The 22,177-nt window shown below is 56.0% G+C and overlaps 2 protein-coding genes across 2 annotated transcripts; both read right to left on the bottom strand.

Annotated features, from left to right (window-relative positions):
* Positions 1–2,682: 2,682 nt before the first annotated feature.
* CDK5RAP1 (CDK5RAP1 mitochondrial tRNA methylthiotransferase) lies at positions 2,683–9,264 on the bottom strand. The gene is made up of 13 exons (XM_082292714.1): positions 9,007–9,264; positions 8,296–8,399; positions 7,788–7,822; positions 6,985–7,085; positions 6,639–6,849; positions 5,806–5,926; positions 5,295–5,525; positions 4,945–5,042; positions 4,777–4,832; positions 4,531–4,661; positions 3,587–3,736; positions 3,051–3,191; positions 2,683–2,919 (listed from the first exon to the last, which is right to left on the bottom strand). The coding sequence occupies exons 1-13, from the start codon at positions 9,230–9,232 to the stop codon at positions 2,839–2,841; spliced, it is 1,686 nt and encodes a 561-aa protein (XP_082148840.1). The 5' UTR covers positions 9,233–9,264; the 3' UTR covers positions 2,683–2,838.
* Positions 9,265–10,337: 1,073 nt separating this feature from the next.
* Positions 10,338–16,673, bottom strand: LOC309579573 (bactericidal permeability-increasing protein-like; the record flags this gene model as incomplete). Its single annotated transcript, XM_082292979.1, has 15 exons — positions 10,338–10,530; positions 10,796–10,872; positions 11,332–11,395; positions 11,749–11,791; positions 12,029–12,096; positions 12,372–12,539; positions 12,664–12,723; positions 12,949–13,125; positions 13,290–13,381; positions 13,838–13,901; positions 14,364–14,427; positions 14,813–14,968; positions 15,403–15,531; positions 16,145–16,244; positions 16,559–16,673. 15 exons carry the CDS (start codon positions 16,671–16,673, stop codon positions 10,483–10,485), a joined length of 1,425 nt encoding a protein of 474 aa, XP_082149105.1. The 3' UTR covers positions 10,338–10,482.
* Between the last annotated feature and the right edge of the window lie 5,504 nt (positions 16,674–22,177).

The raw sequence follows: 22,177 nt of genomic DNA, 5'->3' as shown, positions 1-22,177 counted from the left end.
GAGCTCCAGGGGTTCTGGGGAAGGGCATGATACACCATGATCAGCTCTGGCACTGGGAAAAGCCTGACTGCTCTGCCCAAGCTGCTTCGAAAGTCTTGGAGAAGGGAGCATGTTTGGGCAGGCGAGCGTAGGCAATGATGGGCATCAATTTTGAGACTGTCCTGAGGCCAATAAAAGCCAGTGCTGAGCAGCGAACAGAAGCTGTGAGCGCCCGCTGCTCTCTGTCCCTCCACTCCCCGAGCACAGCCAAGACCTGAGGACAAACAAGTTTGTTCTTTGACGGGGGTCCGGGGAACAAACGGGCTCTTGTCCTCCCTGACAGCGACCTTTCTGCCAGGTGAAGCTATTTGTGTGTGCGGGTGATGTCCAGCCTCGCCCACACACCCTGCCAGCAGAAAGGAAAGTGCAGGCTGTGTGTTACAAAATTCCGGCGTCAGGAGACACCCTCAGGGCACGGCTGCTGTTGGAAAGTAAATGTCATCCCAGCACTTCAGGTCTGTACTGGGAAACCTGATCTGCCAAACGCCTCCTTAGGTGTTTGCCCATGGGTGTAACTGGGGCACGACTGGCTGGAAGGGCACTACTTGGACCTGCAGAAGACACAGGTGTACGTCAGAGTGGGAGACGGGAGGTCCGGGAGAGTTCAGGGCTCTCATCCCTGCTCAGAGTGGGAACAGAAACGTGCAAGAAAGAGCACGAAGTACAAGTTCAGCTTTCCCAACAGCTGGATTCAGGCAGCAAACCTGAGAAGTGACACAGAAATTGCATCCCACCTCCAGGCCTCAAAGAAAACAACACATTCCTTCTTCCAGGCAGTGCCAAAGGACTGACTCAGCCTCCAAGGTCACCGTAAGCACTTCCTAATGGATGCTTTGCTGCCTTAAAACCTCAGTCTTCATTCCCGAAGCCTATAAAAACTAAAGAGGCGAAACAAATGGTGAGTGCTGTGGCTCCCCGGGGAGCCCGTGCAGTGAGCATTATCACCTCCTCATCAAAATGTAAAACCCAGCTCTCCTCCTCATTAGTCTCCCGCTCTTAAAATAATGATTGTAAAACGGCCACAGCTGGCCTCAAAACAGGATGGAGGGGGGAGGGCACACTGTCATCTGCATTTCCCACTTGGAATAGGTGCTCCTGGAGAGGTCAAAACGAGCAGGGGAAGGTGGGGGTCAGCCCTTTCCGGGGTGTTGGTTTGGCCCCTCATCCCAAAATGCCCGGGAATCACGAGCTGAAAGATCTGCCATAGGGCAGTTAAATTAGGCCACGAGCCCGTGGGCTTGATTAGCCAAGCACATCGGCCTCAGTGCCCAGCACTTCTGAGGGGTGTTGCTTATACATCCTGCTGCTTCCTTTGGGATTTCATCCCAAACCGCTGCCTCCTCCTGAAATCCCCCTGGGCCAAAGGCTCACCTTCACTGGGCAGCAGAGGTTCAGGCCCTGGTTTGTGAACTTGGGCCAAAGACACTTTCCCATGTGGAAGCAGGAGGGCAGACCAGCCCCGTGTGCCTGTCAGCACCTCGGAGCTCACATGGACTGCGCTGACTGTGCAGACTCACTTCTAGGAGAAGGGACTCAGCTCTGAGATAATAAGCAAAATGTATTTGTTTCTTGAAGCCTAATGAATATTCAGTGAACCATGCTGTTTTCAAAGAGATACAATTATAGCCCAGAAAGAGCTGAGCGGGAGAGGCGGCTTTCGAGCAAAACCCTTTCATGTTTATTTTAAAATTCTGCAAATTCATGTTGTGACTGCCCGGCCACCAGCTGTTCCTTCAAAACTGGTCACTGGACAGAGCCTTTTACAAGGATTTATTTTAATGACACGATTATCTATATGAAAAGGGGTGATCCCTTCTCACATGTCCGTTTACTCACAAGTGCAGGTCACAGGTCCTTGTTTGAATTTCACAGAGCAGGCTGGAATGTGACACTGCAGCCAGGGTCAGCTGCAGGCTGATGAAAACAAGGAACTTGATGTACTTGAAGAATTTACTGGTCATTTAAATTAGCACAACCACTTCTATCACTGAGCAAAGGGAAGGACATCCATAGATGTTTGAATCACAAAACTGCACCCCAGGTTTTAAGAGGAGAGAGATGACCCTCAACTAGCAGCTGTCTCTTCCCATGCATCCCCCCAGGCCTGCAAACAAGGAAATCTCCAGACAAGACCCAATCCTCCCCAGTACCAGGGCAAAGCTGCATTCCTTCAGCCCCAGACACAACAGATTCACCGCTGCACATTAAACACCATTTTTCATTCCACAGTCCAGCGCCACATTCCAACACACAAGCATGGTGTGGGTTCTTGCATCCCCTTTCCAAGCATTTTGCCAATATTTGGAAAGAATTCATCAATCTTCTGTTCTCTCTACCCTTTGACAGTACTCCTGCCATTCTCCAGCAGCTGCTGGAGCTGTGTTTTGTAGGCACTACCAGCTTTTGCAGCTCCTAAATTCAGCTGAGCTCATAGGAAAGACCTGCTCTGCACATCCATCTCTCAGGCTGGGCCATGTCAGAGGACGTGATCGCAGTCAGAGGACAGACCAGCAGCAGTGCAAGGGTGGGACAAGCCTCGGGGCAAGTCAAAATACACAATCTCACAGTACTTTTGTAAGTTCACACACAGCTTCCATTCCTTTGAACCTGCATGCATCTATGAAGGGTAGGTTGGCACCAAAGCAGAAACATATATGTATTTTATTATTTCATAAATAAATTTTAATATACATATGTATCTCCCTGTTTCTACTGTATCTCCACCTGATCACAACAAGAACCTCCTTGCTTCTTCCTGGAGAAAATATGCTGCTTTCATCCAAGGGCAGCAGAGATCCTTCAGTGAGAAGCAGCAGCACGGGACAGGGTGGTCCGGCAGAGCGGAACTCCCTGCAGGGTCTGCGAGCTGGCAGAGGTTACCTGAAAGAAACAACACAGGTCCTCAGGCACAGAAAGACTGGGGAGGATCCATTCTAATTTTAGGCTCTTCTGGCAGCAGCTGCCCTAGAGAACAGCACTGTGCAAGGAAATGAGCACTGCAGGTAGGTCACCTTCACCATCACGTAGTCCCCTGGCTGGGCTCTGCCTGGAGCCCCACATTCGGCAGCATCCTCCAGCTCAGCGTCGGGGAAGATCACCTTGATGTTGCCGTCATTCCTCCCACACAGCTCCGAGGCAGAACGTTTGCTGGGCTGGAAAGAGGACAGGGAACATTACCTGCATGGCAATTGCTCTGATTCACTGCTGATCTTTATTTCCTCGGGAATTAACTGAGCACTATTGACACTGGTTACATTAACCAAGCCCTGGAACAGAGTCCTGTGGCCAGAGCTGCTGGTTGACACTCACACACCAAAGCACAAATTCTGTGCTTGGCCAGAGATGCATCCCTAGCCGATCCCATCCCCTGTGCTCAGCTCAGTGCTCTGGAAAAGTCAGACTATCTGCTTACGTGTGAAGAAACAGTCTTGGGAGTCCTGGGACCACACGGGGAAAGCAAGAAGGGAAGGCAGAAGTGGTGACTGCTGTGCACAGTCTCAGAGCCAGCAAGAAGGGAGGATAACAATTCCATTCCAGGCACACTCACCCCTTCCACGAGCACCAGCTGGGCCTGTCCCACCAGTGCTGCGTTGGCCCTCGCAGCTTCCTCCCGGAAGGTGGCAATGAGCTGCTCCAGCCGCCGCTTCTTCACGTCCGTGGGGACATCGTCCTGCAGCCGGTGATGCGCCCGGGTCTTCTGCACACACACAGAGCCAGTGCAGCTCCTCAGCACCCAGCCTGAGCTCAGAGCCTTGTCTGACCCCAGCCAGCTCCACTGTTCTTCCAGCAACAGCTTCCCAGCATTTCAGTTTGTATGACAACAGAACTATTCCAGTGCCAGCCACATGTCCTCATGCTACTCACATCTTTATCCTCCACCTTTTGATGCAGGGCACTGAGTATCAGTGGCTATGAAGCAGTTTAGCAGCTCCTGTGGGGGATGTGCCTGTGCCTGTTTGTCCGTAGACCATTTCTAATCTATCTATTGTATCTTTGCTTCCTTGTGTTTCCCAACCTTCTGTCCTCTTCCCCAACAGTATCATATACTTTGGAGAACATTCTAATGGACACTAACCAAATACCCACTCTTCTCATGGAAATACCGTCTCAAAAATTCACCACTTCCCTCCAGACTTGATGGACAGTCCTCATACCTGGGCTCCATCCCACCTCCATCAGCACATTCCTCATCAGCAAATAATGTACCTGCAGCCTCTGCTGACACAGCTGCTTCCCTGCAATGACCCTGCAGTTACAAACCCTGACACTCCTACAGAGGAGCTGAAAGCTTCCCAGGCACAACAATAGCCCTCGCAGAACCACGTACCCTGCAAGTGCTGCCTGGGAGAAAAGAAATCTACCAGTACACCAAGTCTTTGGGTATGATTTGCAACAGCTTTTTAAAAAATGTGTTATTGTGAGAAACAGCACTGACAAGTTTAGGTGACACACCCAGAGCTAACAGTCTTCTCCACCAGGGCCTGCACTCACCTGTCTCATACTGTAGGCAAACAGGAAGCCAATGTTGTAGCGGACCTCCCGCAGCAAGGACACCGTCTGCTGGTGATCCTCCTCTGTCTCTCCGCAGAACCCAGCGATGAAATCACTGCTCAAGCTCACTCCTGTAACAGAGACACAGCTGTACACTTCTCTCATGGAAGAGAGGAACACTGCACTCAGCAAAGGACAGTGAGATGCAGTTGTGCTGAGTTCAGACCAAGCCAAAGGAAAACACACCTGGAATAGAGTCACGCACATGGTGCACGAGCTCTAAATAGGCTTCTCTTGTGTATCTGCAATGAACAGCACATGGGTTTGCTAACTGGAAACCCTAGACATCAGTGAGGAGAAACCAGCAGGCCAAATCAGAGGGCAGGACACAGGGCTCCTCGCGGGCTGACCCACCCTCGCCGCATGGCCTCCAGGACTCGTGTGCTCCCACTCTGAGCTGGGAGGTGCAGCTGTTTGCAGATGTTGTGTCGCTCCTGGATGAGCTGCAGGACCTGTGGCAAGTGATCAGGAGGTATCTCAGACAGGTTAACTCTACCAGGATGCCAAGGGAAGAGTCTTCCCTGGGTAAAAGCCAGCAAACTGCAAACCTGCCAGCTTTAGCCCCAACATCCAACTCCCAGGAGCTGCTGTTCCCAGTTTGGGAACCCACGTTCTCTTTGGGAAGGCAGCACAGCCCACACTTCACATTTCAGAGCTGCCTCCCTGCCTGCAAGCAGAGGCCAAGGTGCTTATTTTACACTTGCCTCATCAGGAAAATCCTTGGGGTGTGGAGAGGTGAAACGGATCCTCATTTCTGGATCAATCCTAGAGACCTGGTCCAGCAGGTGTGTGAAGCGCAAACCGCCCAATTTAGCTTTGTAGACTGTGCTAAAGCCACGGCTCAGGCCTGGGGCAGCCACTGACTGAAACTGCACCTCAGACAGGTCTCGAAAGCTGTTGACATTCTGACCCAAGAGGGTCACTTCTTTCACTCCCTACAAAATAAACAGGGGAAGAAATGTAACTCAGGCAGGATGGCTGAGCTGCAAGGGCAGCCATGGTTTTACTCAAAGGAGTTTCCAACAGAAGCCCTCCCTTCCCTGTCTGTCATGGAGTATTACAAGGGGAATCAAAGCCACTGGTGGAATCCCACAGTAACCTCATCTCTGCAGATAAAGGCAGTGACACTGGTTACAAATACCACTGAAGACACTGTCACCAGGAATCACCCTTTCTCCCATGGTGTGGGACAGGTGGGAAGAGGCTCTGCCTCACCTGATCTGAGAGCATCCTCACTTCCTGCAGGATGGAGGCAATGGGGCGGCTCCTTTCCCGGCCCCGGGTGAAGGGCACGATGCAGTAACTGCACATGTTGTCACAGCCCCGCATGATGGACCTGCCCAGAGGTAAAGCACAGGTCACACCACGACTGCTCCAGAACCATCCGTGCTGCATCCTGTCCAGGGTGAACCCAGTAGTGCTGCCTCCAGCCAGCTCCATACACAGAACACCCACACTGGATTCAGCTTGCCCTGAGCTAATACCTCCTGATTCTTCATGCACATTTCCAAGAAAGCTGGAAAGAACTAATGAGGCACAGACTTCCACTGCAGCCTGGCAGTGATGTAAGATCCTTCGACAGTCCACTCCTGCAGAGAGTGATACTGTCCTTCCATATGCCAAGCAGAGTCTGATTTCATGTTTGGCAATGTCATCACCAAAATGAAACAATCAAAAGCTATAATGTGTAGAGGATTAGAACAACAAATAGCAGAAATTGGGGCAGGGCACCACAGAAGGCAGGGGATGAGAGTGGCATGAACTTCAGAAAGGGACAGTGGCACAGAAATCACTCAGTGCAGCATCAGGCTGAGAGTCAGCATTCCCAAAGGAGAGGGAGAGAAGTCCACAACAGCCAGAGCTCAGGACACGCTCTCCAGGGCTCAGTCACACAGCAAAGCAGCAGCAAACACACACACAGACTCTGTAAACTCAGTGCAGCCAGGGCACTGCATCTCCTGGGCAGCTGCTGTCACTGACGCATCTGCTCTGCACAGCAGATTTCCAAACCCGAGCCACAGAAACAAGCACTGGGAAAAGGCACTCACACAAATGCTGTCCTGCCACCTGCACTAGTCTGGACAGGCAGGATGTCAGCATACGTCTCATCTAGGGACAGCAGGACGTTGGCAGCTTGCTGGCCAGACTCTGCCACGGCCAGCAGCCGGGGAAGGTCACGGTAGGCATCAGGGCCTGCCACGACATCGACCAGCTTCTCCCTCTGCAGAATCTCCTCCTTAAGCCTCTCGGCCATGCATCCTGCCAACAAAGGAGAAGGGCCCTGGTGAGGCAGTGCCCACCCCCCGTTACTCCCCTGCAGCCCTTCCCAGCTGCTTTCACCCCAGGGAAAGGCGGGTGCTGCCGGTGGGTCCAGGTGACGCAGTGCGGCTGTACCCAGGATCCCGATGCGGAGCGGAGCACGAGCCTGGGGCCGCCGGGCCTTCAGCGACTTGAGGTGCTGCAGACGGTTCCAGATGGCCTGCTCTGCCTTCTCCCTGGGGAGACACGAAAAATGGGTATTCCACCTGCTGCACCTGAGCAGAGCCCCAGCCTTAAGTGGCCCAAGTGCTTTGTGAGGAGAATTCAGCTAAAGGCAGGGAATCATCCACCTGATGGATCGAATGGCACCTGAAAGTGCCCTTTGTGGAGTGGGGATTATGTCTCGACTCTATCTCATCTGCTGTCACTTTGCTTGCTTTAGAGCATCTCCACTGCAGGAACACCTCAGGGGCTAAGCTCTTGGGGAGAAAAAGTGCCTAGGCCACAAGGTACCCTGCAAGTGACAATGAGCATTTGGTATCTTCTGCGTTCACAAAAAACAAGCAAAGTTCCCTTTATATCAAGTTGCCCCTAAACATATTTCTTGCATTTTTGAAGTACAGACACTGTACTAGAGAGTCGCTTCAAGAGAAGACAGAATATTTAAAAATAAAATCATTAATTGTGCAGGTCTCTCACTGCCCATGGCATATACACAGAGCTTACACTACCAAAGAACTTCTCACTACATAGAGAAGCAATTCATAGCACAATTAACATTGCAAATCACAGCACCAGCCAACCCTACTCTCAGCTAAACAGCCAGTTTCACCCCTGCACACTGCTTTCCTCATGCAACACATTTATCGCCTGGGTTTTCAAATGTTAATTCCTTAAAAGCTGTCCCAAACCAGCTTTTGTGACAAACATTTCCTTACCTCACGGAACAGGTGACAAGAAGAACCACATCTGCCTAAATAGAAAGCAACAAAAAGAGAAGAATTTATAAAAGCCAAACAATAAGTTCTGATGCCCTGCCCAGGTAACCTGAAGAGCCAGACTATAAAACTCACTTAACTCAGGGAAAAAGACCTGCCTGAGTACACGGCAGGTTTCAACAAACAGAGGTGCAAGAAAGAAACAGAAGACAAGTAGAGTCTTCTACTAAATGGTTAAAGTAAACTCGAAGATGAGATGGGGGGATCCCGCTGTGTGCAATCCCTCTCCAACTGAGAGGAAGCCCAGTGGTTTAAAGAAAAAAGACAACCCACAGCTTTCTACCACACTTGTTAAGTAGCTTCCTTCGCTCCGAAGAACTCCGACTGCAAAATTCATAGCATCTCACAGGATTGCACCCCAGAGAAAAGCTGGGACTCACAGGCACAGCCAGGATGTGAGGACCCTGCAGCCTTGTGCTCCAGAAAAGCTGCCAAGGTGCTGCCTTACCTCATCCAGCTCCTTTGTCCTGGCATAGCCATTCTTCTGCAGGATGGCCCAGGCAATCTCCGTGTCATTGACGTTCATCTGGCAGCCGTAGGTCTCCAGGTACACTGCAACAAAGGGCGTGTGACGCAGGAGCCTGCTCAGCTCCTGTCCACAATTTGTCCTATCACCTGCTCTGTGGGAGGAAGTCTTCAATCCCACCACTAAAGTCAGGGAAGCAGCACCAAAGCTGCCAGTATCTGCAGCCCACAAAGAATAAACCAAAGGACAGACTCTGGGAAACCTGTGTGTTCTGCAAGAGGACATGGCTAGGCCGTTACTGCAGAGCAGCAGCAGCTGTGCCCTTACTGACATACACACAACACTCAGGGCAATGAAAACCATGCCCTGCCAGGGCACCACAGCAACGCAGCCCCACATGGGGATGCCACAGCCCCACGGATAGCCCAGCACACATTGCAGGCAGGTGCCAGGGCAACCAACTCCATGGTGGAAGAATACACACGACTTTGCAGCCAAGGACTAAACTCCTTCTAGCGTCAAAACCCCCTCAGGGCCCCAGAAGCTCCCAAATAACCCATTTCCCCCACTTTGCTCCGGCTGCGGGGCACCACTGTCAGCACGGGCATTACGGCTGCCCTTTGACAGGGCAGCGAGGCCACAGCCGCAGGGTTCGGCTGACCCCAACAGCTCCGGCCCCGCAGACCCACACACCTTTCGGGGCCCCGGCGGTAGAGCCCGGCTCAGGAGGCACCTCCAGCGACGGCCTCGGCTGCCCCGCGGCAGCGGCCCTCAGGAAGTGCCGCAGGTCGGGCCCCGCGGGCAGCGTGACGCCGCGCCCCGCCGGCCGCTGTCCCGGCCCGCAGTACGCTCTGCGGGCGGCGGCCCCGGGCGGGCGAAGCAGCCCCGCCGCCCGCAGCGCTCGGGCCCCGGGCAGCATGGCCGCGGCCGGGGGGGCGCTTTGTGGGACGGACCGGCGGGCCAGGGATGGGGCGGCCCCACCGTGCGCTGACACAGCGGCCCCGCCGCCGCCCCCGCCACTCGGCGCCGCGTTCCGCCCTGCCGCCGTTCCGGGCCCGCCCCGCTGCAGGGCGGCGCCGCCGCGGCAATCCCAAAATCACAGAATTAATTCGGTTGGAAAAGACCTCTGAGATCATCGATTCAACCTGTGACCCAGAAGCACCATGTCAACTAGACCAGGGCACTGAGCGCCACGTCCAGTCTTTCCTTAAGCACCTCCAGGGACGGTGACTCTGCCATCTCCCTGGGCAGCTCATTCCAAGGTCTAATGACCCTTTCTGTGAAGAAATTCTTCCAAATATCCAGCCTAAAACTCCCCATGTGCAGCTTCAGATCATGTCCTCTTGTCCTGTCCCTTGTTCCCTGGGAGCAGAGCCCGACCCTCACCTGGCTGCACCCTCCGGCTGGGGAGCTGGAGAGAGAGAAGGTCCCTCCTGAGCCTCCTTTCCTCCAGGCTGAGCCCCCACAGCTCCCTCAGCCTCGCCTGGTGCTCCAGTCCCTTCCCCAGCACCACTGCCCATCTCTGGACACACTCCAGCACCTCCATGTCCTTCTTGAAGTGAGGGAGCCAGAACTGGCAAAGGACTTGAGGTGTGGGCCTCACCGGTGCCAGGGGGACAATCCCTCCCTGGCCCAGCTGCTCCACCAGGCTGATACAGGCCAGGATGCCCTTGACCTTCTTGGCCACCCGGGGCTCATGTTCAGCTGCTGTTCACCAGCAGCCCCGGGGCCCTTTCCACTGTGCTCTTTCCAGCCACTCTGCCCCAAGCCTGGAGTGGAGGATGGGACAGCGGGACACAGGTGTTCCATTGTGCCTCGCCAAGGCCATGGAAACAGCCCAATGAAGTGGTCCTGATCCAGCTCCAGCTCCCACCTGGCCCAGTGCAGCCCCAGGCACAGACAGTGACACTGACACGAAGGCCCCAGCACCGGCACCTTTATTGCTGCTCAGACGGAGGGAGGGGATAGGGTGGCTCAGGACAGGGCACCCCCAGCTCTTGGTAGCACCAGGTACCAGGTGAGGCCCCAGAAGGAGGATGGAGGGTCTGGGCCAAGGCAGCAGTGCGGGACACTGGCAGGAGCGGTGCCCTTTGGCTCTGGCAGGGGCAGGGAAGGGCAAAATGGTGAATGGAGCATTTGCAGTGCTGGAGGGCTCTCACTGCCTTATCTTCATCCCCGGGGCTGGAAGTGAACATCTGCTCCGAGCAGCAGGAAATTCTGCGAGAAAGAGAGGAAGCGCTGGGCTGCCACCGGCCCTGGCAGCTGCATTGCCCGGCACCCACCACATCCGGGAATGGAGAATGGATTGGCACATGTGCTCTGGTTTGCTGCTGGGCCATTGGGATGTCGGCTGAGAGCACCCTCCCATCCATCACTTCCCAGCACAGCTGGGGGAACTGGATTTGGAGGTTGTGCTGGTATGCAGGGGCTTGGGGGCAGCGGGATGGGCTCCAGCTGGGACCAGGTGCTCCCCCTCACTCACCTGGTAGAACCTCACAAGGATATTGGAGAGCTGAATCCTGTCCAGAAGCGGCAGAGGGAAACCCTCATCTAACCGGGCTGGAAAAGACAACACATGTCTGCATTGGGATGGGAATAGGAATCAAGGGAGCACAGAGCACACAGAGAAAGTGGCCACCGCCTTCCCCCAGTCCTTTTCTCTCCTCTGCTGCTCCACAGAAGGGCTGCTTGTTGTGCCATGACACTCCCCTTGGCCCCTCCAGCCACCAGCCCCCCTCTGGTCTGAACTGCTGGCAAGGCAGGAGAAGCAGGGATTTGGGGAGAGGGCCTGGAAAGCATTAGGATATGCACAGGGCTCATTTTTTCCATTGCATTTGCTGCTGGGAGCCTGTCAGAGCAGCAAGAGGCTCCCACTGCTTCACTGCAGCCTCCTGCACGCACTTTTCCCCCAGATCAGCTGTGGCAATGAGGATTTAATTAGCGAGCTGGCACCACTTGGATGGAGCAACCTGAGTGTAGGGTGCTCCAGCACCCCCATTCTCCCCAGCAGGTTCTCACCATTAAGACGTGGGAGCAGGATCTTTGAAGTCAAGATGTTCATTAAGGACTGTATCGTTCTCACCTGGGGAGGGGGGAGAAGGGGAGGAAAAGCTTTAGTCTGTGGGACAGGAGATGTGCAGGCACTGGAGGATAAGTGGGAAATGAAAAGGAGCTGGGATGGGCACACACTTTGCCAGAGACCAGCAGCTTTGTCTGGCCACACTGGCAGGGTGGGAAATGTTGGGGTGAGAGCAGCGAGGGATCAGGCTCCGCATCCTTTCCCAGCCTTGCAGGCTGAGGCAGGAGGTGGCTGCAAGGTCAGTGTGGGGTCCTGGGTGCATCCTCAGGTCCTGTGTTGGGAGGCAGGGGGAATGAGCCATCCCCCAGAAGGCTCCCAGCTCCATGCTGGGGGCTCTGGTCATGGTCATAGCTTACCTCGAAAGTGCCAACAGCAGAATCCTTCAGAGAGAGCCTGATCCTGCACAGGGACAGAAGGGGTGCTTTGGAGGATGTCCCAACGGAGGGAGCAATTCCACCCGCCACCCATCGACAGCCACGCAGATCCCTCTCCCTCCAGCCCCAGCTCATTCCCTCCACACCAAGCCCACATCCCTGGGACCTTCCCACCCCCCCTCTGTTGCTGGGCACCCAGAACAGAAACAACCCCAGAACAGAAGCCACCCCCTGCCCAGTCAGTGGCTGCTCCCCTCTGTACCTGCCCACATCCAGGCTCCCAACTATGCGGCCGGATCTCACATTGATGACAGCAGACACGTTCCCTGTCTGGGGAGAGAGCACAGAGCGCTGGCAGTGCTCACCCCACCTCACCCCAAACCAGACACCCAGGGGAACGGCTCTGACCAGCTGAAACACAGCAGGACCACTGCCCATCCAGGGACGTGTTTGCACCCAGCATTAAACCTGGAATTGTTCTCTTGACGCCCCCACTGCACCCGGACAGCACCCGGAACCTCCCCTGGCAGGATCTGGGCAACAGGACTGGGCTCAGCTCAAACTCCCTTCTTTGCCCCACTGCCACAGGCTGTGCCTGAACTCACCAGGCTGAGGAGGAAGAGTGGAGCCAGACTGGAGTTGGGAAGGATGGCATAAGCCTGGGCATCCACAATGGGATTGAGCGAGATTCCTCCTGGTCCAATAGTCAGGAATGGAGCAGTGGGAGTGGACAGCCTGAACTTCACTGGCATGTTTGGGTACATCTCCTCCAGCTGTGTGGGCATAGGGAGAGGATGGGAACAACGGCACAAACCCCCGCTCCTGCGGGAGAACACCTGGCACAGAGCAAAGCCTGTGTGTGCAAGAGCTCTGGGCAGGCAGGGCCAGACTGCTCACCTGGGGAATGAAGGCTGAGAAGAGGGAGGTGTCCAAGCTGAATCCAACATCCTTTGGGATCTGCAGGGAGACGACTGTCACACTGGGGCAATGTGGCACAGAGGAGCCCATGGTGAGCCCTCTCATCCCCACACACACCCGTGTCTGACAGCCCAGCCCCATCCCACAGCCCCCAGCTCTCTCACTGGGGCTTCTCCAAGACTGCTGGCTGCTCCCAGAGCTCCTCATCAAATGGAACCTCTTCCAGGGACGCAGGGCCAGCCCTGTCCCACTTGTGCCACTCACCATGTCCTCCGTGATTTCGAAGACCAGTGCCCCGGCCTCGTGGTAGGCAATGCCGGCTGTGTTGAAGAAGTAGCTGGAGGCTCCAAAGTAAACCATGCGGTCGTGATCCGAGGGGAAGGCCAGTGGCAGCGGTGAGAAGGGGACGGTGGAGCGGTGGGCCAGGGAGTAGAACTCACCCTGGGAGGAGGGAGAGAGGTGGAGAAGGGGTGCAAATAGCGGTGGGCTTCACCTGCTGACTCAGGCTGGCAAACAGCTTTTGCAGCGGGTACCAAAGCCTTGGTTCCCACCTGCCTGTGGCAATGGCATTGGCCAAATCAAGTGTCCCCAGGGCAGCCTCTCACCTTCAGGCCTGCATCCAAGAACTGGGCGGTAGCTCTTGGGGCTGCCACCAAGGAGTAATCAATCCCAGTCTTGGCATCTATCCTCGCTGTGACTGTAAACAGAGGGAAGAGGTGAGTGAGAGGGAGATGGTCAGGAAAGCTGGGAGCAGATGGCTTCTGCTGGCATCTGGGCAGTGCCATGCCTGGACTTCCTGGTGCATCAGCTCAGTACCAGCTGCATGTGTGCTTGCTTCTGCAAGAAGCAAAAAACCCCCATTTTCCTCCTGGCTGTTTCTCCTGTCCAGCTCCTGGACCTGAGGAATGGCCTGGGTCCCCCAGCTAAAGCAGCCCGAGCCCCTGCCAGTCCTGGAGCACAGATCCTGGAGGGATCTCCGCAGCCAGACAGGGCACACAGTGATTTGTCTCTGCTGAGAAGGTGCTCCCCAGCTCCCAGCTTGGGTGCCAGAGCACCAGCAGATGGGGAGTGGACACAAGGTAAAACACTGTCCTCATGGCTGGGAAAAGCTGGAAAGAACTGCTCCTAAACCCACATGCAGCCCCCTCAGTACCTGGCAAGGTCTGGACAAACTTCTGGAGCTCGTTTCGTACAGACTTGTCCACAATGCCACAGATCTGTGGGACAGAAAGGCCACAGAGCTGAGCGGGGGCAGCCAGGTCACAGCCCCCACTCAGAGCCTCAGCCACGCTCCCTGCTCTGTGAATAAACCTGCTTAAATAAAAGAGCACACTCTGTGATGATTGTCTCCATTCATCAGGCAGCACATGAAGTGTCTAAGAACCAAGCAGGGCAGGGTTTATACCTACAATCATCTGCTTGCAGCAATTTCCCCTCGGCACAGTTGAGCTCTGGGGAGGCCCTTTGAAGGAATCTCATGTGGCCCATGCAGGAATGAACTGGGCTGAGCAGCCAGGACTTGGCTGAAGAAGACTAACAGAAAGGATTAACCCACCCTGCAGGGGTGTGCTCTGGCTATAGTTACATCCCTACATCTGATCCTTCCAGCACTTTACCTACAAGTGAGGGCTAAAGACCACCAGAAAACCCTGGAGCCCTGCCCTCCATTGTTCACATACCTTGCTCTCCAAAGTCTTCCGCAGCCTGGACTCAATAGCCCTGTGGAAGAGGTTGTAAAGCCACCTGCAGAGAAACACAGAGAGAAGCCCTGAATAGCTCAGATCCACACTGCTGAAGTGTGTGCCCAGGAAAGGGAGACCCTAGAGATGCAAGACCCTGGGAACATCATTCCCACACTAATTTGGCATCTGGCTTTGCCCCAGGGTTTGCATTTGCAAACAGACTCACTGGTAAACCACAGAAGTCTGGTGTCTGCCCTAACCACACCCACCCCCTGAAATGTGCAGCCACAGCAGGAGAAACTCAGGCCAGATGTAGGACCGGGCAACCTCAGATTTGCCAACAACTTACCCCTCACATCGGGGCTACATTCCAATGGCAGAGCCACATTCCCATGGCAGGTGGGCTAACACACACTGTTTCCAGACCTTCCAGTGAAGTTACATACCCCAGCCTGCCTGAAAAGCGGACCCGGACTTTGGAGATGTGGGCACTGCACTCCGAGGTGCTCACAGTGGGCTTCCCAGCGGCATCGCTGCCCAGCCTCAGGCTGATTTTGATGTAGACATTTTCCAACTTCAGGTTAAAAGATCCATGGGCACGGCTGCAGGGAGACGGGGTTGAGAAAGGGATGTTTCTCAATGCCAAGGCCTGGTGAAGGAACCTCAAGTCTGCTTCAGGATGAATCTATCTAGATCAGTCTCCCCCTTGTATGGTGCATCCAGAGGAGACATGGAAAGTTTTTAAACTCAGGGGAAACAAATTTCACTGGCACATAAACTAGGAGAGGTAACCTTTAAATAGAGGGGACTGAGAGTAAGTAGAGGTGGTGGAAGAGAGACCTGAGGTTCTGTGCAGCTCCCCCATCGTGTGCCTCGTTCCTGCCTCCCACCCTGTTTTATCCATCACATCTGGGGGAGCAAAGTGACAGCTGCCCAAAACACAAGGGAGAGGGAGAGGAGGAGAAACCTGTCCAGATCCAGAGAGGGAGACATGGAGTGAGTGCCTGAATGGGGAGAGGAAGAGCTGGGCACGTACACAAAGCGAAACTTCACCCGCCAGTCCCCATCCAGCTCCGCAAAGGCGTTGGAGATGGAGACCTGCAGGCCCACGTTGGAGATGGGGGTAATCCGTGAGTACGGCAAGCGGAAATTGGGAAGGCGTAGTCTAAAAATACATGAATGAAAAGTCATGTTATAGTGGTTCCTCACTCCCAAGCACAAGGCTGGGGAGGAAGGGAGGAAGGGAAGGAGGGAGATGGAGGGAGGGAGGGAGCGCCAGGGTGGAGTCACTGCACTGGCAGTATCCCCAGCTGTAGTTCTGCTGCTGCAAAGCTGTGCCTGGCAGGGACACGCAGAGCAGAGCGGCACCTTTGTGAATGTGGCCCTTGCAGCCACCCACGGCAGCTCCAAACCCCGCACAGCAGGAGCAGAGCGGCATCCAGGGCAGCAGGGAGCTGGTATTTCCACAGAGGCTGGGCTCCTGCTCACATGGGAATGGGTGCCCTGGTCCCACAGGCAAGGCCATCTCCACCACCCAGGCTTTGATTGTACAAAATCCACCCATACCCAGAGTGCCATCACCCCAGATCCCCTTTTTCCCACTGGGCAAGGAGTGAAAGGGGAACATATCTGCCTGAACCAAGGACAAAGCCAACATCTCAGGGGGCTGTGGAGGGGACAAGATGGTCCTCACGGCTCTGGGGGCTCCATCCCTACCCCACCTGCCCCTTTCTGGGTTGGGGGGGCAGTGGGTGGCTCCAAGACCTGGCAGGGCTCACCTGGAGAGCTGATAGCGCACCTTCCCCGACTTATCTGAGATGTCTGGCAGCTTCAGCTGGGCCAACTCCTTCTGCAGGATCGCGATCCCCTGCTGATTGGCTACAGGGACACAGGGAGAGCATCACTGCCACCACTGCGGCAGGACCCTCCTGCTGTGCCAGCCCACAACACTGCCTGCCTGCAGCTCCCTGAGACCCCACAGGGCTGGTTCCCCTCTGCAGGGGCTCCATCAGGTTGTGGGGTGGAGGGCAGACAGGGGCAACAGGGGAAGCCCTGGGCGATGGTGCATTTGGCACCTCTGTCCGAGGATGTCCCCATCCTGCCCCAAGACCCTGCACTTCTCACAGGGTACCTGGCTCCACACCTCTGCCACCAGCACATCTGTGAGGAGAGAAATCAGAAGCAGAACCCACCGTAGTCCAAGCCTGCCTGGGTGATCCTCACCACGAAGCCGGGGTTGGTGGCTGTGGTGAGTGCCAGGCACAAGGCCACTGCCCCACAAGCCACCACCAGGCTCTGCACTCCCATCCTGGCTTCCTGCAATGCTGTGCTGCGCTGGGCTCTCCCTGCCCACACCCCACACCACCTTTATATCCCTGCCAAACCAGGAACCACAAGCGAGGGTGGTGTGCGGACCCACGGGGGGCGTCCCCAGGACTTCCTGCTTGGCCACCGCCCTGCTCCTCTGTGCCGCTGGCACCATGGCACGGCCCAGCACAGAGGCACACCTGGTGCCTCTCACTGAAGGCGGGGAAGGGGCAGTGGAAACTGGGAGGCAACAGCCCGATTTCCAGCCCTCTGTCAGTGCCAGCGGTCCCTGCCTGCTGCAGCAGTGGATGCTCAGTGGAGCAGAGCTGGGTTTGGCACTGCCAGCTGAGCCTGACAGAGCCACATTCCTGCAGCCTGCACCCAGCAAAAGCTGGGAACAGCCCGGGCTGCCCTGGAGCAGTGTCCCAGCCCTGCTGCTCCCCATCCCTCTCCCTGTCCTGTGCGTCTCCTGGTTACTCTGTGAGCTGCTGCTGTCACACCACGGACCTGCCAAAGGCACCAGAGCAGCCTTGGGGCGCCAGAGCAGCCTTGGGGCACAGCAATGGCTAAAGAAGGCAGGGCACAGCTTCTCACCTCATGTGAGCAGACCCCGGGGACTCCCACACCCAGCAGGGCTGGCAAAGCAGCACCTGCTTGGGCTGGGCAGCTGCACCAGGGCAACTCCATCAGTGGGGTGCCCTGCACCTCCAGGCCCCGTCATGGGGCTCCTGCACAGAGCAGCCATGCACAGGAGGAGACATCCATCACCCCAGCATCAAGCCCCAAAGACAACACTTCTGAGGCCTGACATGTCACAGCTCTTGTCACGATGGCTGGAGACAGGGGCAGGAGCCAGGCTGCAGGCAGGTAGGGGTGAAAGAGGAGCACCCCTGTGCCCCCCCCAACCAGGAGAGCTGGGCTGGCTGATCTCTTCTTGCAGGACCAAAGTGAGGGAAGAAGAAATGTTTCAGTTACTTTCATTTCCTGTTGGGGTCCAGGCATAGGAAAGCCAAGGCTGCTGATGCAGGCAGATCTCATGCTGTATCCAGGGAAGTCCTGGCTGCCAGAGGCAACATCCCTGAGCCAATCAAGGATGTTGTGAAATGCAGCTATTGCTCAACCACAGCAATCCCTCGGTGCTGCAGCTTCAGGAGACCCCAAGGGATGAGGCCACGGAGTCCTGGGTGCCCGTGCGGGAGGAACTCGGCACGTGGAGATCGAGGATGGAGAGACCAAGGCACTCTGTTCCCCTCTGCCTTTCTTCCCACGAGTTTTCAGCAGGGTCACTTGCAGGCTGCCTGGCAGACACCCAGCAAATGCCCACTGGGCTTGTATGAGCGGCTACGGCTTTGGAAAGTGGCACCGCAGTCACTGTCAGCTCTGGGACCTGGGAAACAGGGACATGGCAAGGACGGCACCTGCAGAGAGGGACGAACCACCCAGGGCAGGGCTGTGTCCCACAGGCGCCCACCATCACCACCCACGGGCTGTGAGTCTCCATCAGTGCCAGCCCAATCCACCCCTGGGAGCCAGGAGCCCACGGGCAGAGCTCCTTTTGCCCAGAAAGAAGCATCCAAGAGCAGAAGAGAAAGGCAAAAGGCCAAATCCCCACTCACAGCCTCTTTGGCATTGTGACCCTGCCTGTCACCCATCATCAGCTCTTATCTGGGTCTGGCGCCGTTTGGAGCAGGAGCTCCCAAACCTGCCATGGTGACAGCCCATCCCACTGAAGGGCTGCTTCAAAGCAACATTCCAGATGTTCAGGAGGAGCATTGAGGAACCAGAACTCTTCCATGAGGAGAAATGAAATTTGATAAGGAATAGCACAGAGAGGAACTAAAGCCAGGAAGTCTTCCCCCTGGGTTTGAGCAAAGTTTGAACTGAAAGAAAGGCTTCAAAGAGCCGAACCCTGACCAAACACTGCCATGTTTGGCAAGGAACAGCCAAAGCCACATCTAAAGCTCAACATATGTGCCGGTCCCAGTAGTGCTTCCTGCAAGTGGTGCTAGAGGGGATGGAACATGAAATCCTGCCCTGCCTGACCCAGTCCTTCAGACAGGTAAAGGCTTCTCCCGCCAAGCTGCTCTGCCTGTTCTGGGAGTGTGGGGTCTGCTCCACTGGGGAAAGGCTGGCTCCCCCAGGCTGCTGGAGAAGGAATGGGAATGCTCAGATGGGAACCAGGAGCCCAGGAGGGCAGGGACTTGCAGGAGTCCTGCGCTGCTGCTGCTGTCCTTTGTCCAGGACTGCAGGTCAAGACCCCTCTCTCCACTGTCCATAGGCCACCCCGTGCTCCCCAGGTCAGGAGTCCCTCTGGCCCCACACGCTCCTCAGCACGTGTGGCCAGTTCCCCATCCTGCCCCAGCTCTTTCCACGTCTCTCTCATGATGCCATGGCTCAAAATATCCTGCAGCCACGTGCTGGGGTTACCCAGGGACTACAGGGACCGGCCTGGGTCAGTTCTGCTCCTTGTGCTGTTAGCAACCCAGGCACATATGCCATCTGCAAGGAAATCCGGACACATTTGTGTTCCCTGGTGACATAACCAGCTTGGGAATTCCCCGGGCAGCTTGTGCCAGTGCCAAAAGCTTCACTGCTGCTGCTCATCAGCCTTCCACTGGCAGCTGTATGTGGGTCGGGGAAACACCAGGGAAAAACTGGGGACTCGGCAAGAAAAGTGAGAGCAGCCTGGCTGGATTTGGAGGGAACTTGGAAAGAGAAGTCGTCAGCCCAAAATAAAACCTCCCTTACCCATTTCCAGCCAGGACAAATTCATTGTCACCAGTAGAACTGGGCTGTGGTCAGGATCTGTGGCAGCTGTGGTTGTCCCTACACCAACAGGGACTTCACCAGAGCTCGGAGAAACCCTGTCACCAAGGTGTGGGGAGCTGCGGCTCCTGCCCACTGCACCGTGTGTGGTGTCACAGCCTGACGCTGTCCACTGTCACCTGCACATCTCTGACTGCCTCAGCCCCAGCAGCAACTAAAAATACAGCTGAGGAACATGTGGGGGCTCCTCCACATTTGTTTTCCCAGCTGCAGGCTCAGCATGACCCAGCCTCGGCTGTTCCAGGAGCTGGGAGGGCTCTGGGCCAGCGCGGGGTCACTGCTGACGCCAGCCCTGACCGCTTCATCCAACACAGGTGGAGGGGACACCCGGAGGGGACCCCAGAGCTCACACAGCCAGAGCCCCAGGGGGCAGAGCCAGCAGCACATGAGGCCCCTGGATGTGGGGATGTGGGCAAGAGCCACCAGGGTCCCACTGGGAACCAGCCCCAGAGACCAACACTAATGCTGGGCTCACCACCCTCACCCTGCCTGCACCCCAATATCCCAGTGACATCCCAGAGGACCCTTAGGACCAGCACAGAAACAGTTTAGCAGCTCCTGTGGGGGATGTGCCTGTGCCTGTTTGTCCGTAGACCATTTCTTATCTATCTATTGTATCTTTGCTTCCTTGTGTTTCCCAACATTCTGTCCTCTTCCCCAACAGTATCATAAACTTTGGAGAACATTCTAATGGACACTAACCAAATACCCACTCTTCTCATGGAAATACCGTCTCAAAAATTCACCACTTCCCTCCAGACTTGATGGACAGTCCTCATACCTGGGCTCCATCCCACCTCCATCAGCACATTCCTCATCAGCAAATAATGTACCTGCAGCCTCTGCTGATACAGTTGCTTCCCTGCAATGACCCTGGAGCATCTGCAGAGCCAGGTCACCAAGCAGTTACAAACCCTGACACTCCTACAGAGGTGTGGCACAGAAATCACTCAGTGCAGCATCAGGCTGAGAGTCAGCATTCCCAAAGGAGAGGGAGAGAAGTCCACAACAGCCAGAGCTCAGGACACGCTCTCCAGGGCTCAGTCACACAGCAAAGCAGCAGCAAACACACACACAGACTCTGTAAACTCAGTGCAGCCAGGGCACTGCATCTCCTGGGCAGCTGCTGTCACTGACGCATCTGCTCTGCACAGCAGATTTCCAAACCCGAGCCACAGAAACAAGCACTGGGAAAAGGCACTCACACAAACGCTGTCCTGCCACCTGCACTAGTCTGGACAGGCAGGATGTCAGCATACGTCTCATCTAGGGACAGCAGGACGTTGGCAGCTTGCTGGCCAGACTCTGCCACGGCCAGCAGCCGGGGAAGGTCACGGTAGGCATCAGGGCCTGCCACGACATCGACCAGCTTCTCCCTCTGCAGAATCTCCTCCTTAAGCCTCTCGGCCATGCATCCTGCCAACAAAGGAGAAGGGCCCTGGTGAGGCAGTGCCCACCCCCCGTTACTCCCCTGCAGCCCTTCCCAGCTGCTTTCACCCCAGGGAAAGGCGGGTGCTGCCGGTGGGTCCAGGTGACGCAGTGCGGCTGTACCCAGGATCCCGATGCGGAGCGGAGCACGAGCCTGGGGCCGCCAGGCCTTCAGCGACTTGAGGTGCTGCAGACGGTTCCAGATGGCCTGCTCTGCCTTCTCCCTGGGGAGACACGAAAAATGGGTATTCCACCTGCTGCACCTGAGCAGAGCCCCAGCCTTAAGTGGCCCAAGTGCTTTGTGAGGAGAATTCAGCTAAAGGCAGGGAATCATCCACCTGATGGATCGAATGGCACCTGAAAGTGCCCTTTGTGGAGTGGGGATTATGTCTCGACTCTATCTCATCTGCTGTCACTTTGCTTGCTTTAGAGCATCTCCACTGCAGGAACACCTCAGGGGCTAAGCTCTTGGGGAGAAAAAGTGCCTAGGCTGGAGCACACAGCAGCGCTTAGGGGGAAGGACTGTCAGGCCAGGGATGGGGCGGCCGTGCCATGCGCTGACACAGTGGCCCCGCCGCCGCCCCCGCGCGCCGCGTTCCGCCCTGCGCCATTCCGAGCCCGGAATTCCGCCGCGGCAATCCCAAAATCACAGAATTAATTCGGTTGGAAAAGACCTCCGAGATCATCGATTCAACCTGTGACCCAGAAGCACCATGTCAACTAGACCAGGGCACTGAGCGCCACGTCCAGTCTTTCCTTAAGCACCTCCAGGGACGGTGACTCTGCCATCTCCCTGGGCAGCTCATTCCAAGGTCTAATGACCCTTTCTGTGAAGAAATTCTTCCAAATATCCAGCCTAAAACTCCCCATGTGCAGCTTCAGATCATGTCCTCTTGTCCTGTCCCTTGTTCCCTGGGAGCAGAGCCTGACCCTCACCTGGCTGCACCCTCCGGCTGGGGAGCTGGAGAGAGAGAAGGTCCCTCCTGAGCCTCCTTTCCTCCAGGCTGAGCCCCCACAGCTCCCTCAGCCTCGCCTGGTGCTCCAGTCCCTTCCCCAGCACCACTGCCCATCTCTGGACACACTCCAGCACCTCCATGTCCTTCTTGAAGTGAGGGAGCCAGAACTGGCAAAGGACTTGAGGTGTGGGCCTCACCGGTGCCAGGGGGACAATCCCTCCCTGGCCCGGCTGCTCCACCAGGCTGATACAGGCCAGGATGCCCTTGACCTTCTTGGCCACCCGGGGCTCATGT

This window comes from Coloeus monedula (genome assembly GCF_965178545.1).
Source record: "Coloeus monedula genome assembly, chromosome: 17".
Lineage (NCBI taxonomy): Eukaryota > Metazoa > Chordata > Aves > Passeriformes > Corvidae > Coloeus > Coloeus monedula.
Note: the sequence above shows the minus strand (reverse complement) of the source record. Positions and strands in the feature narration are given on the sequence as shown.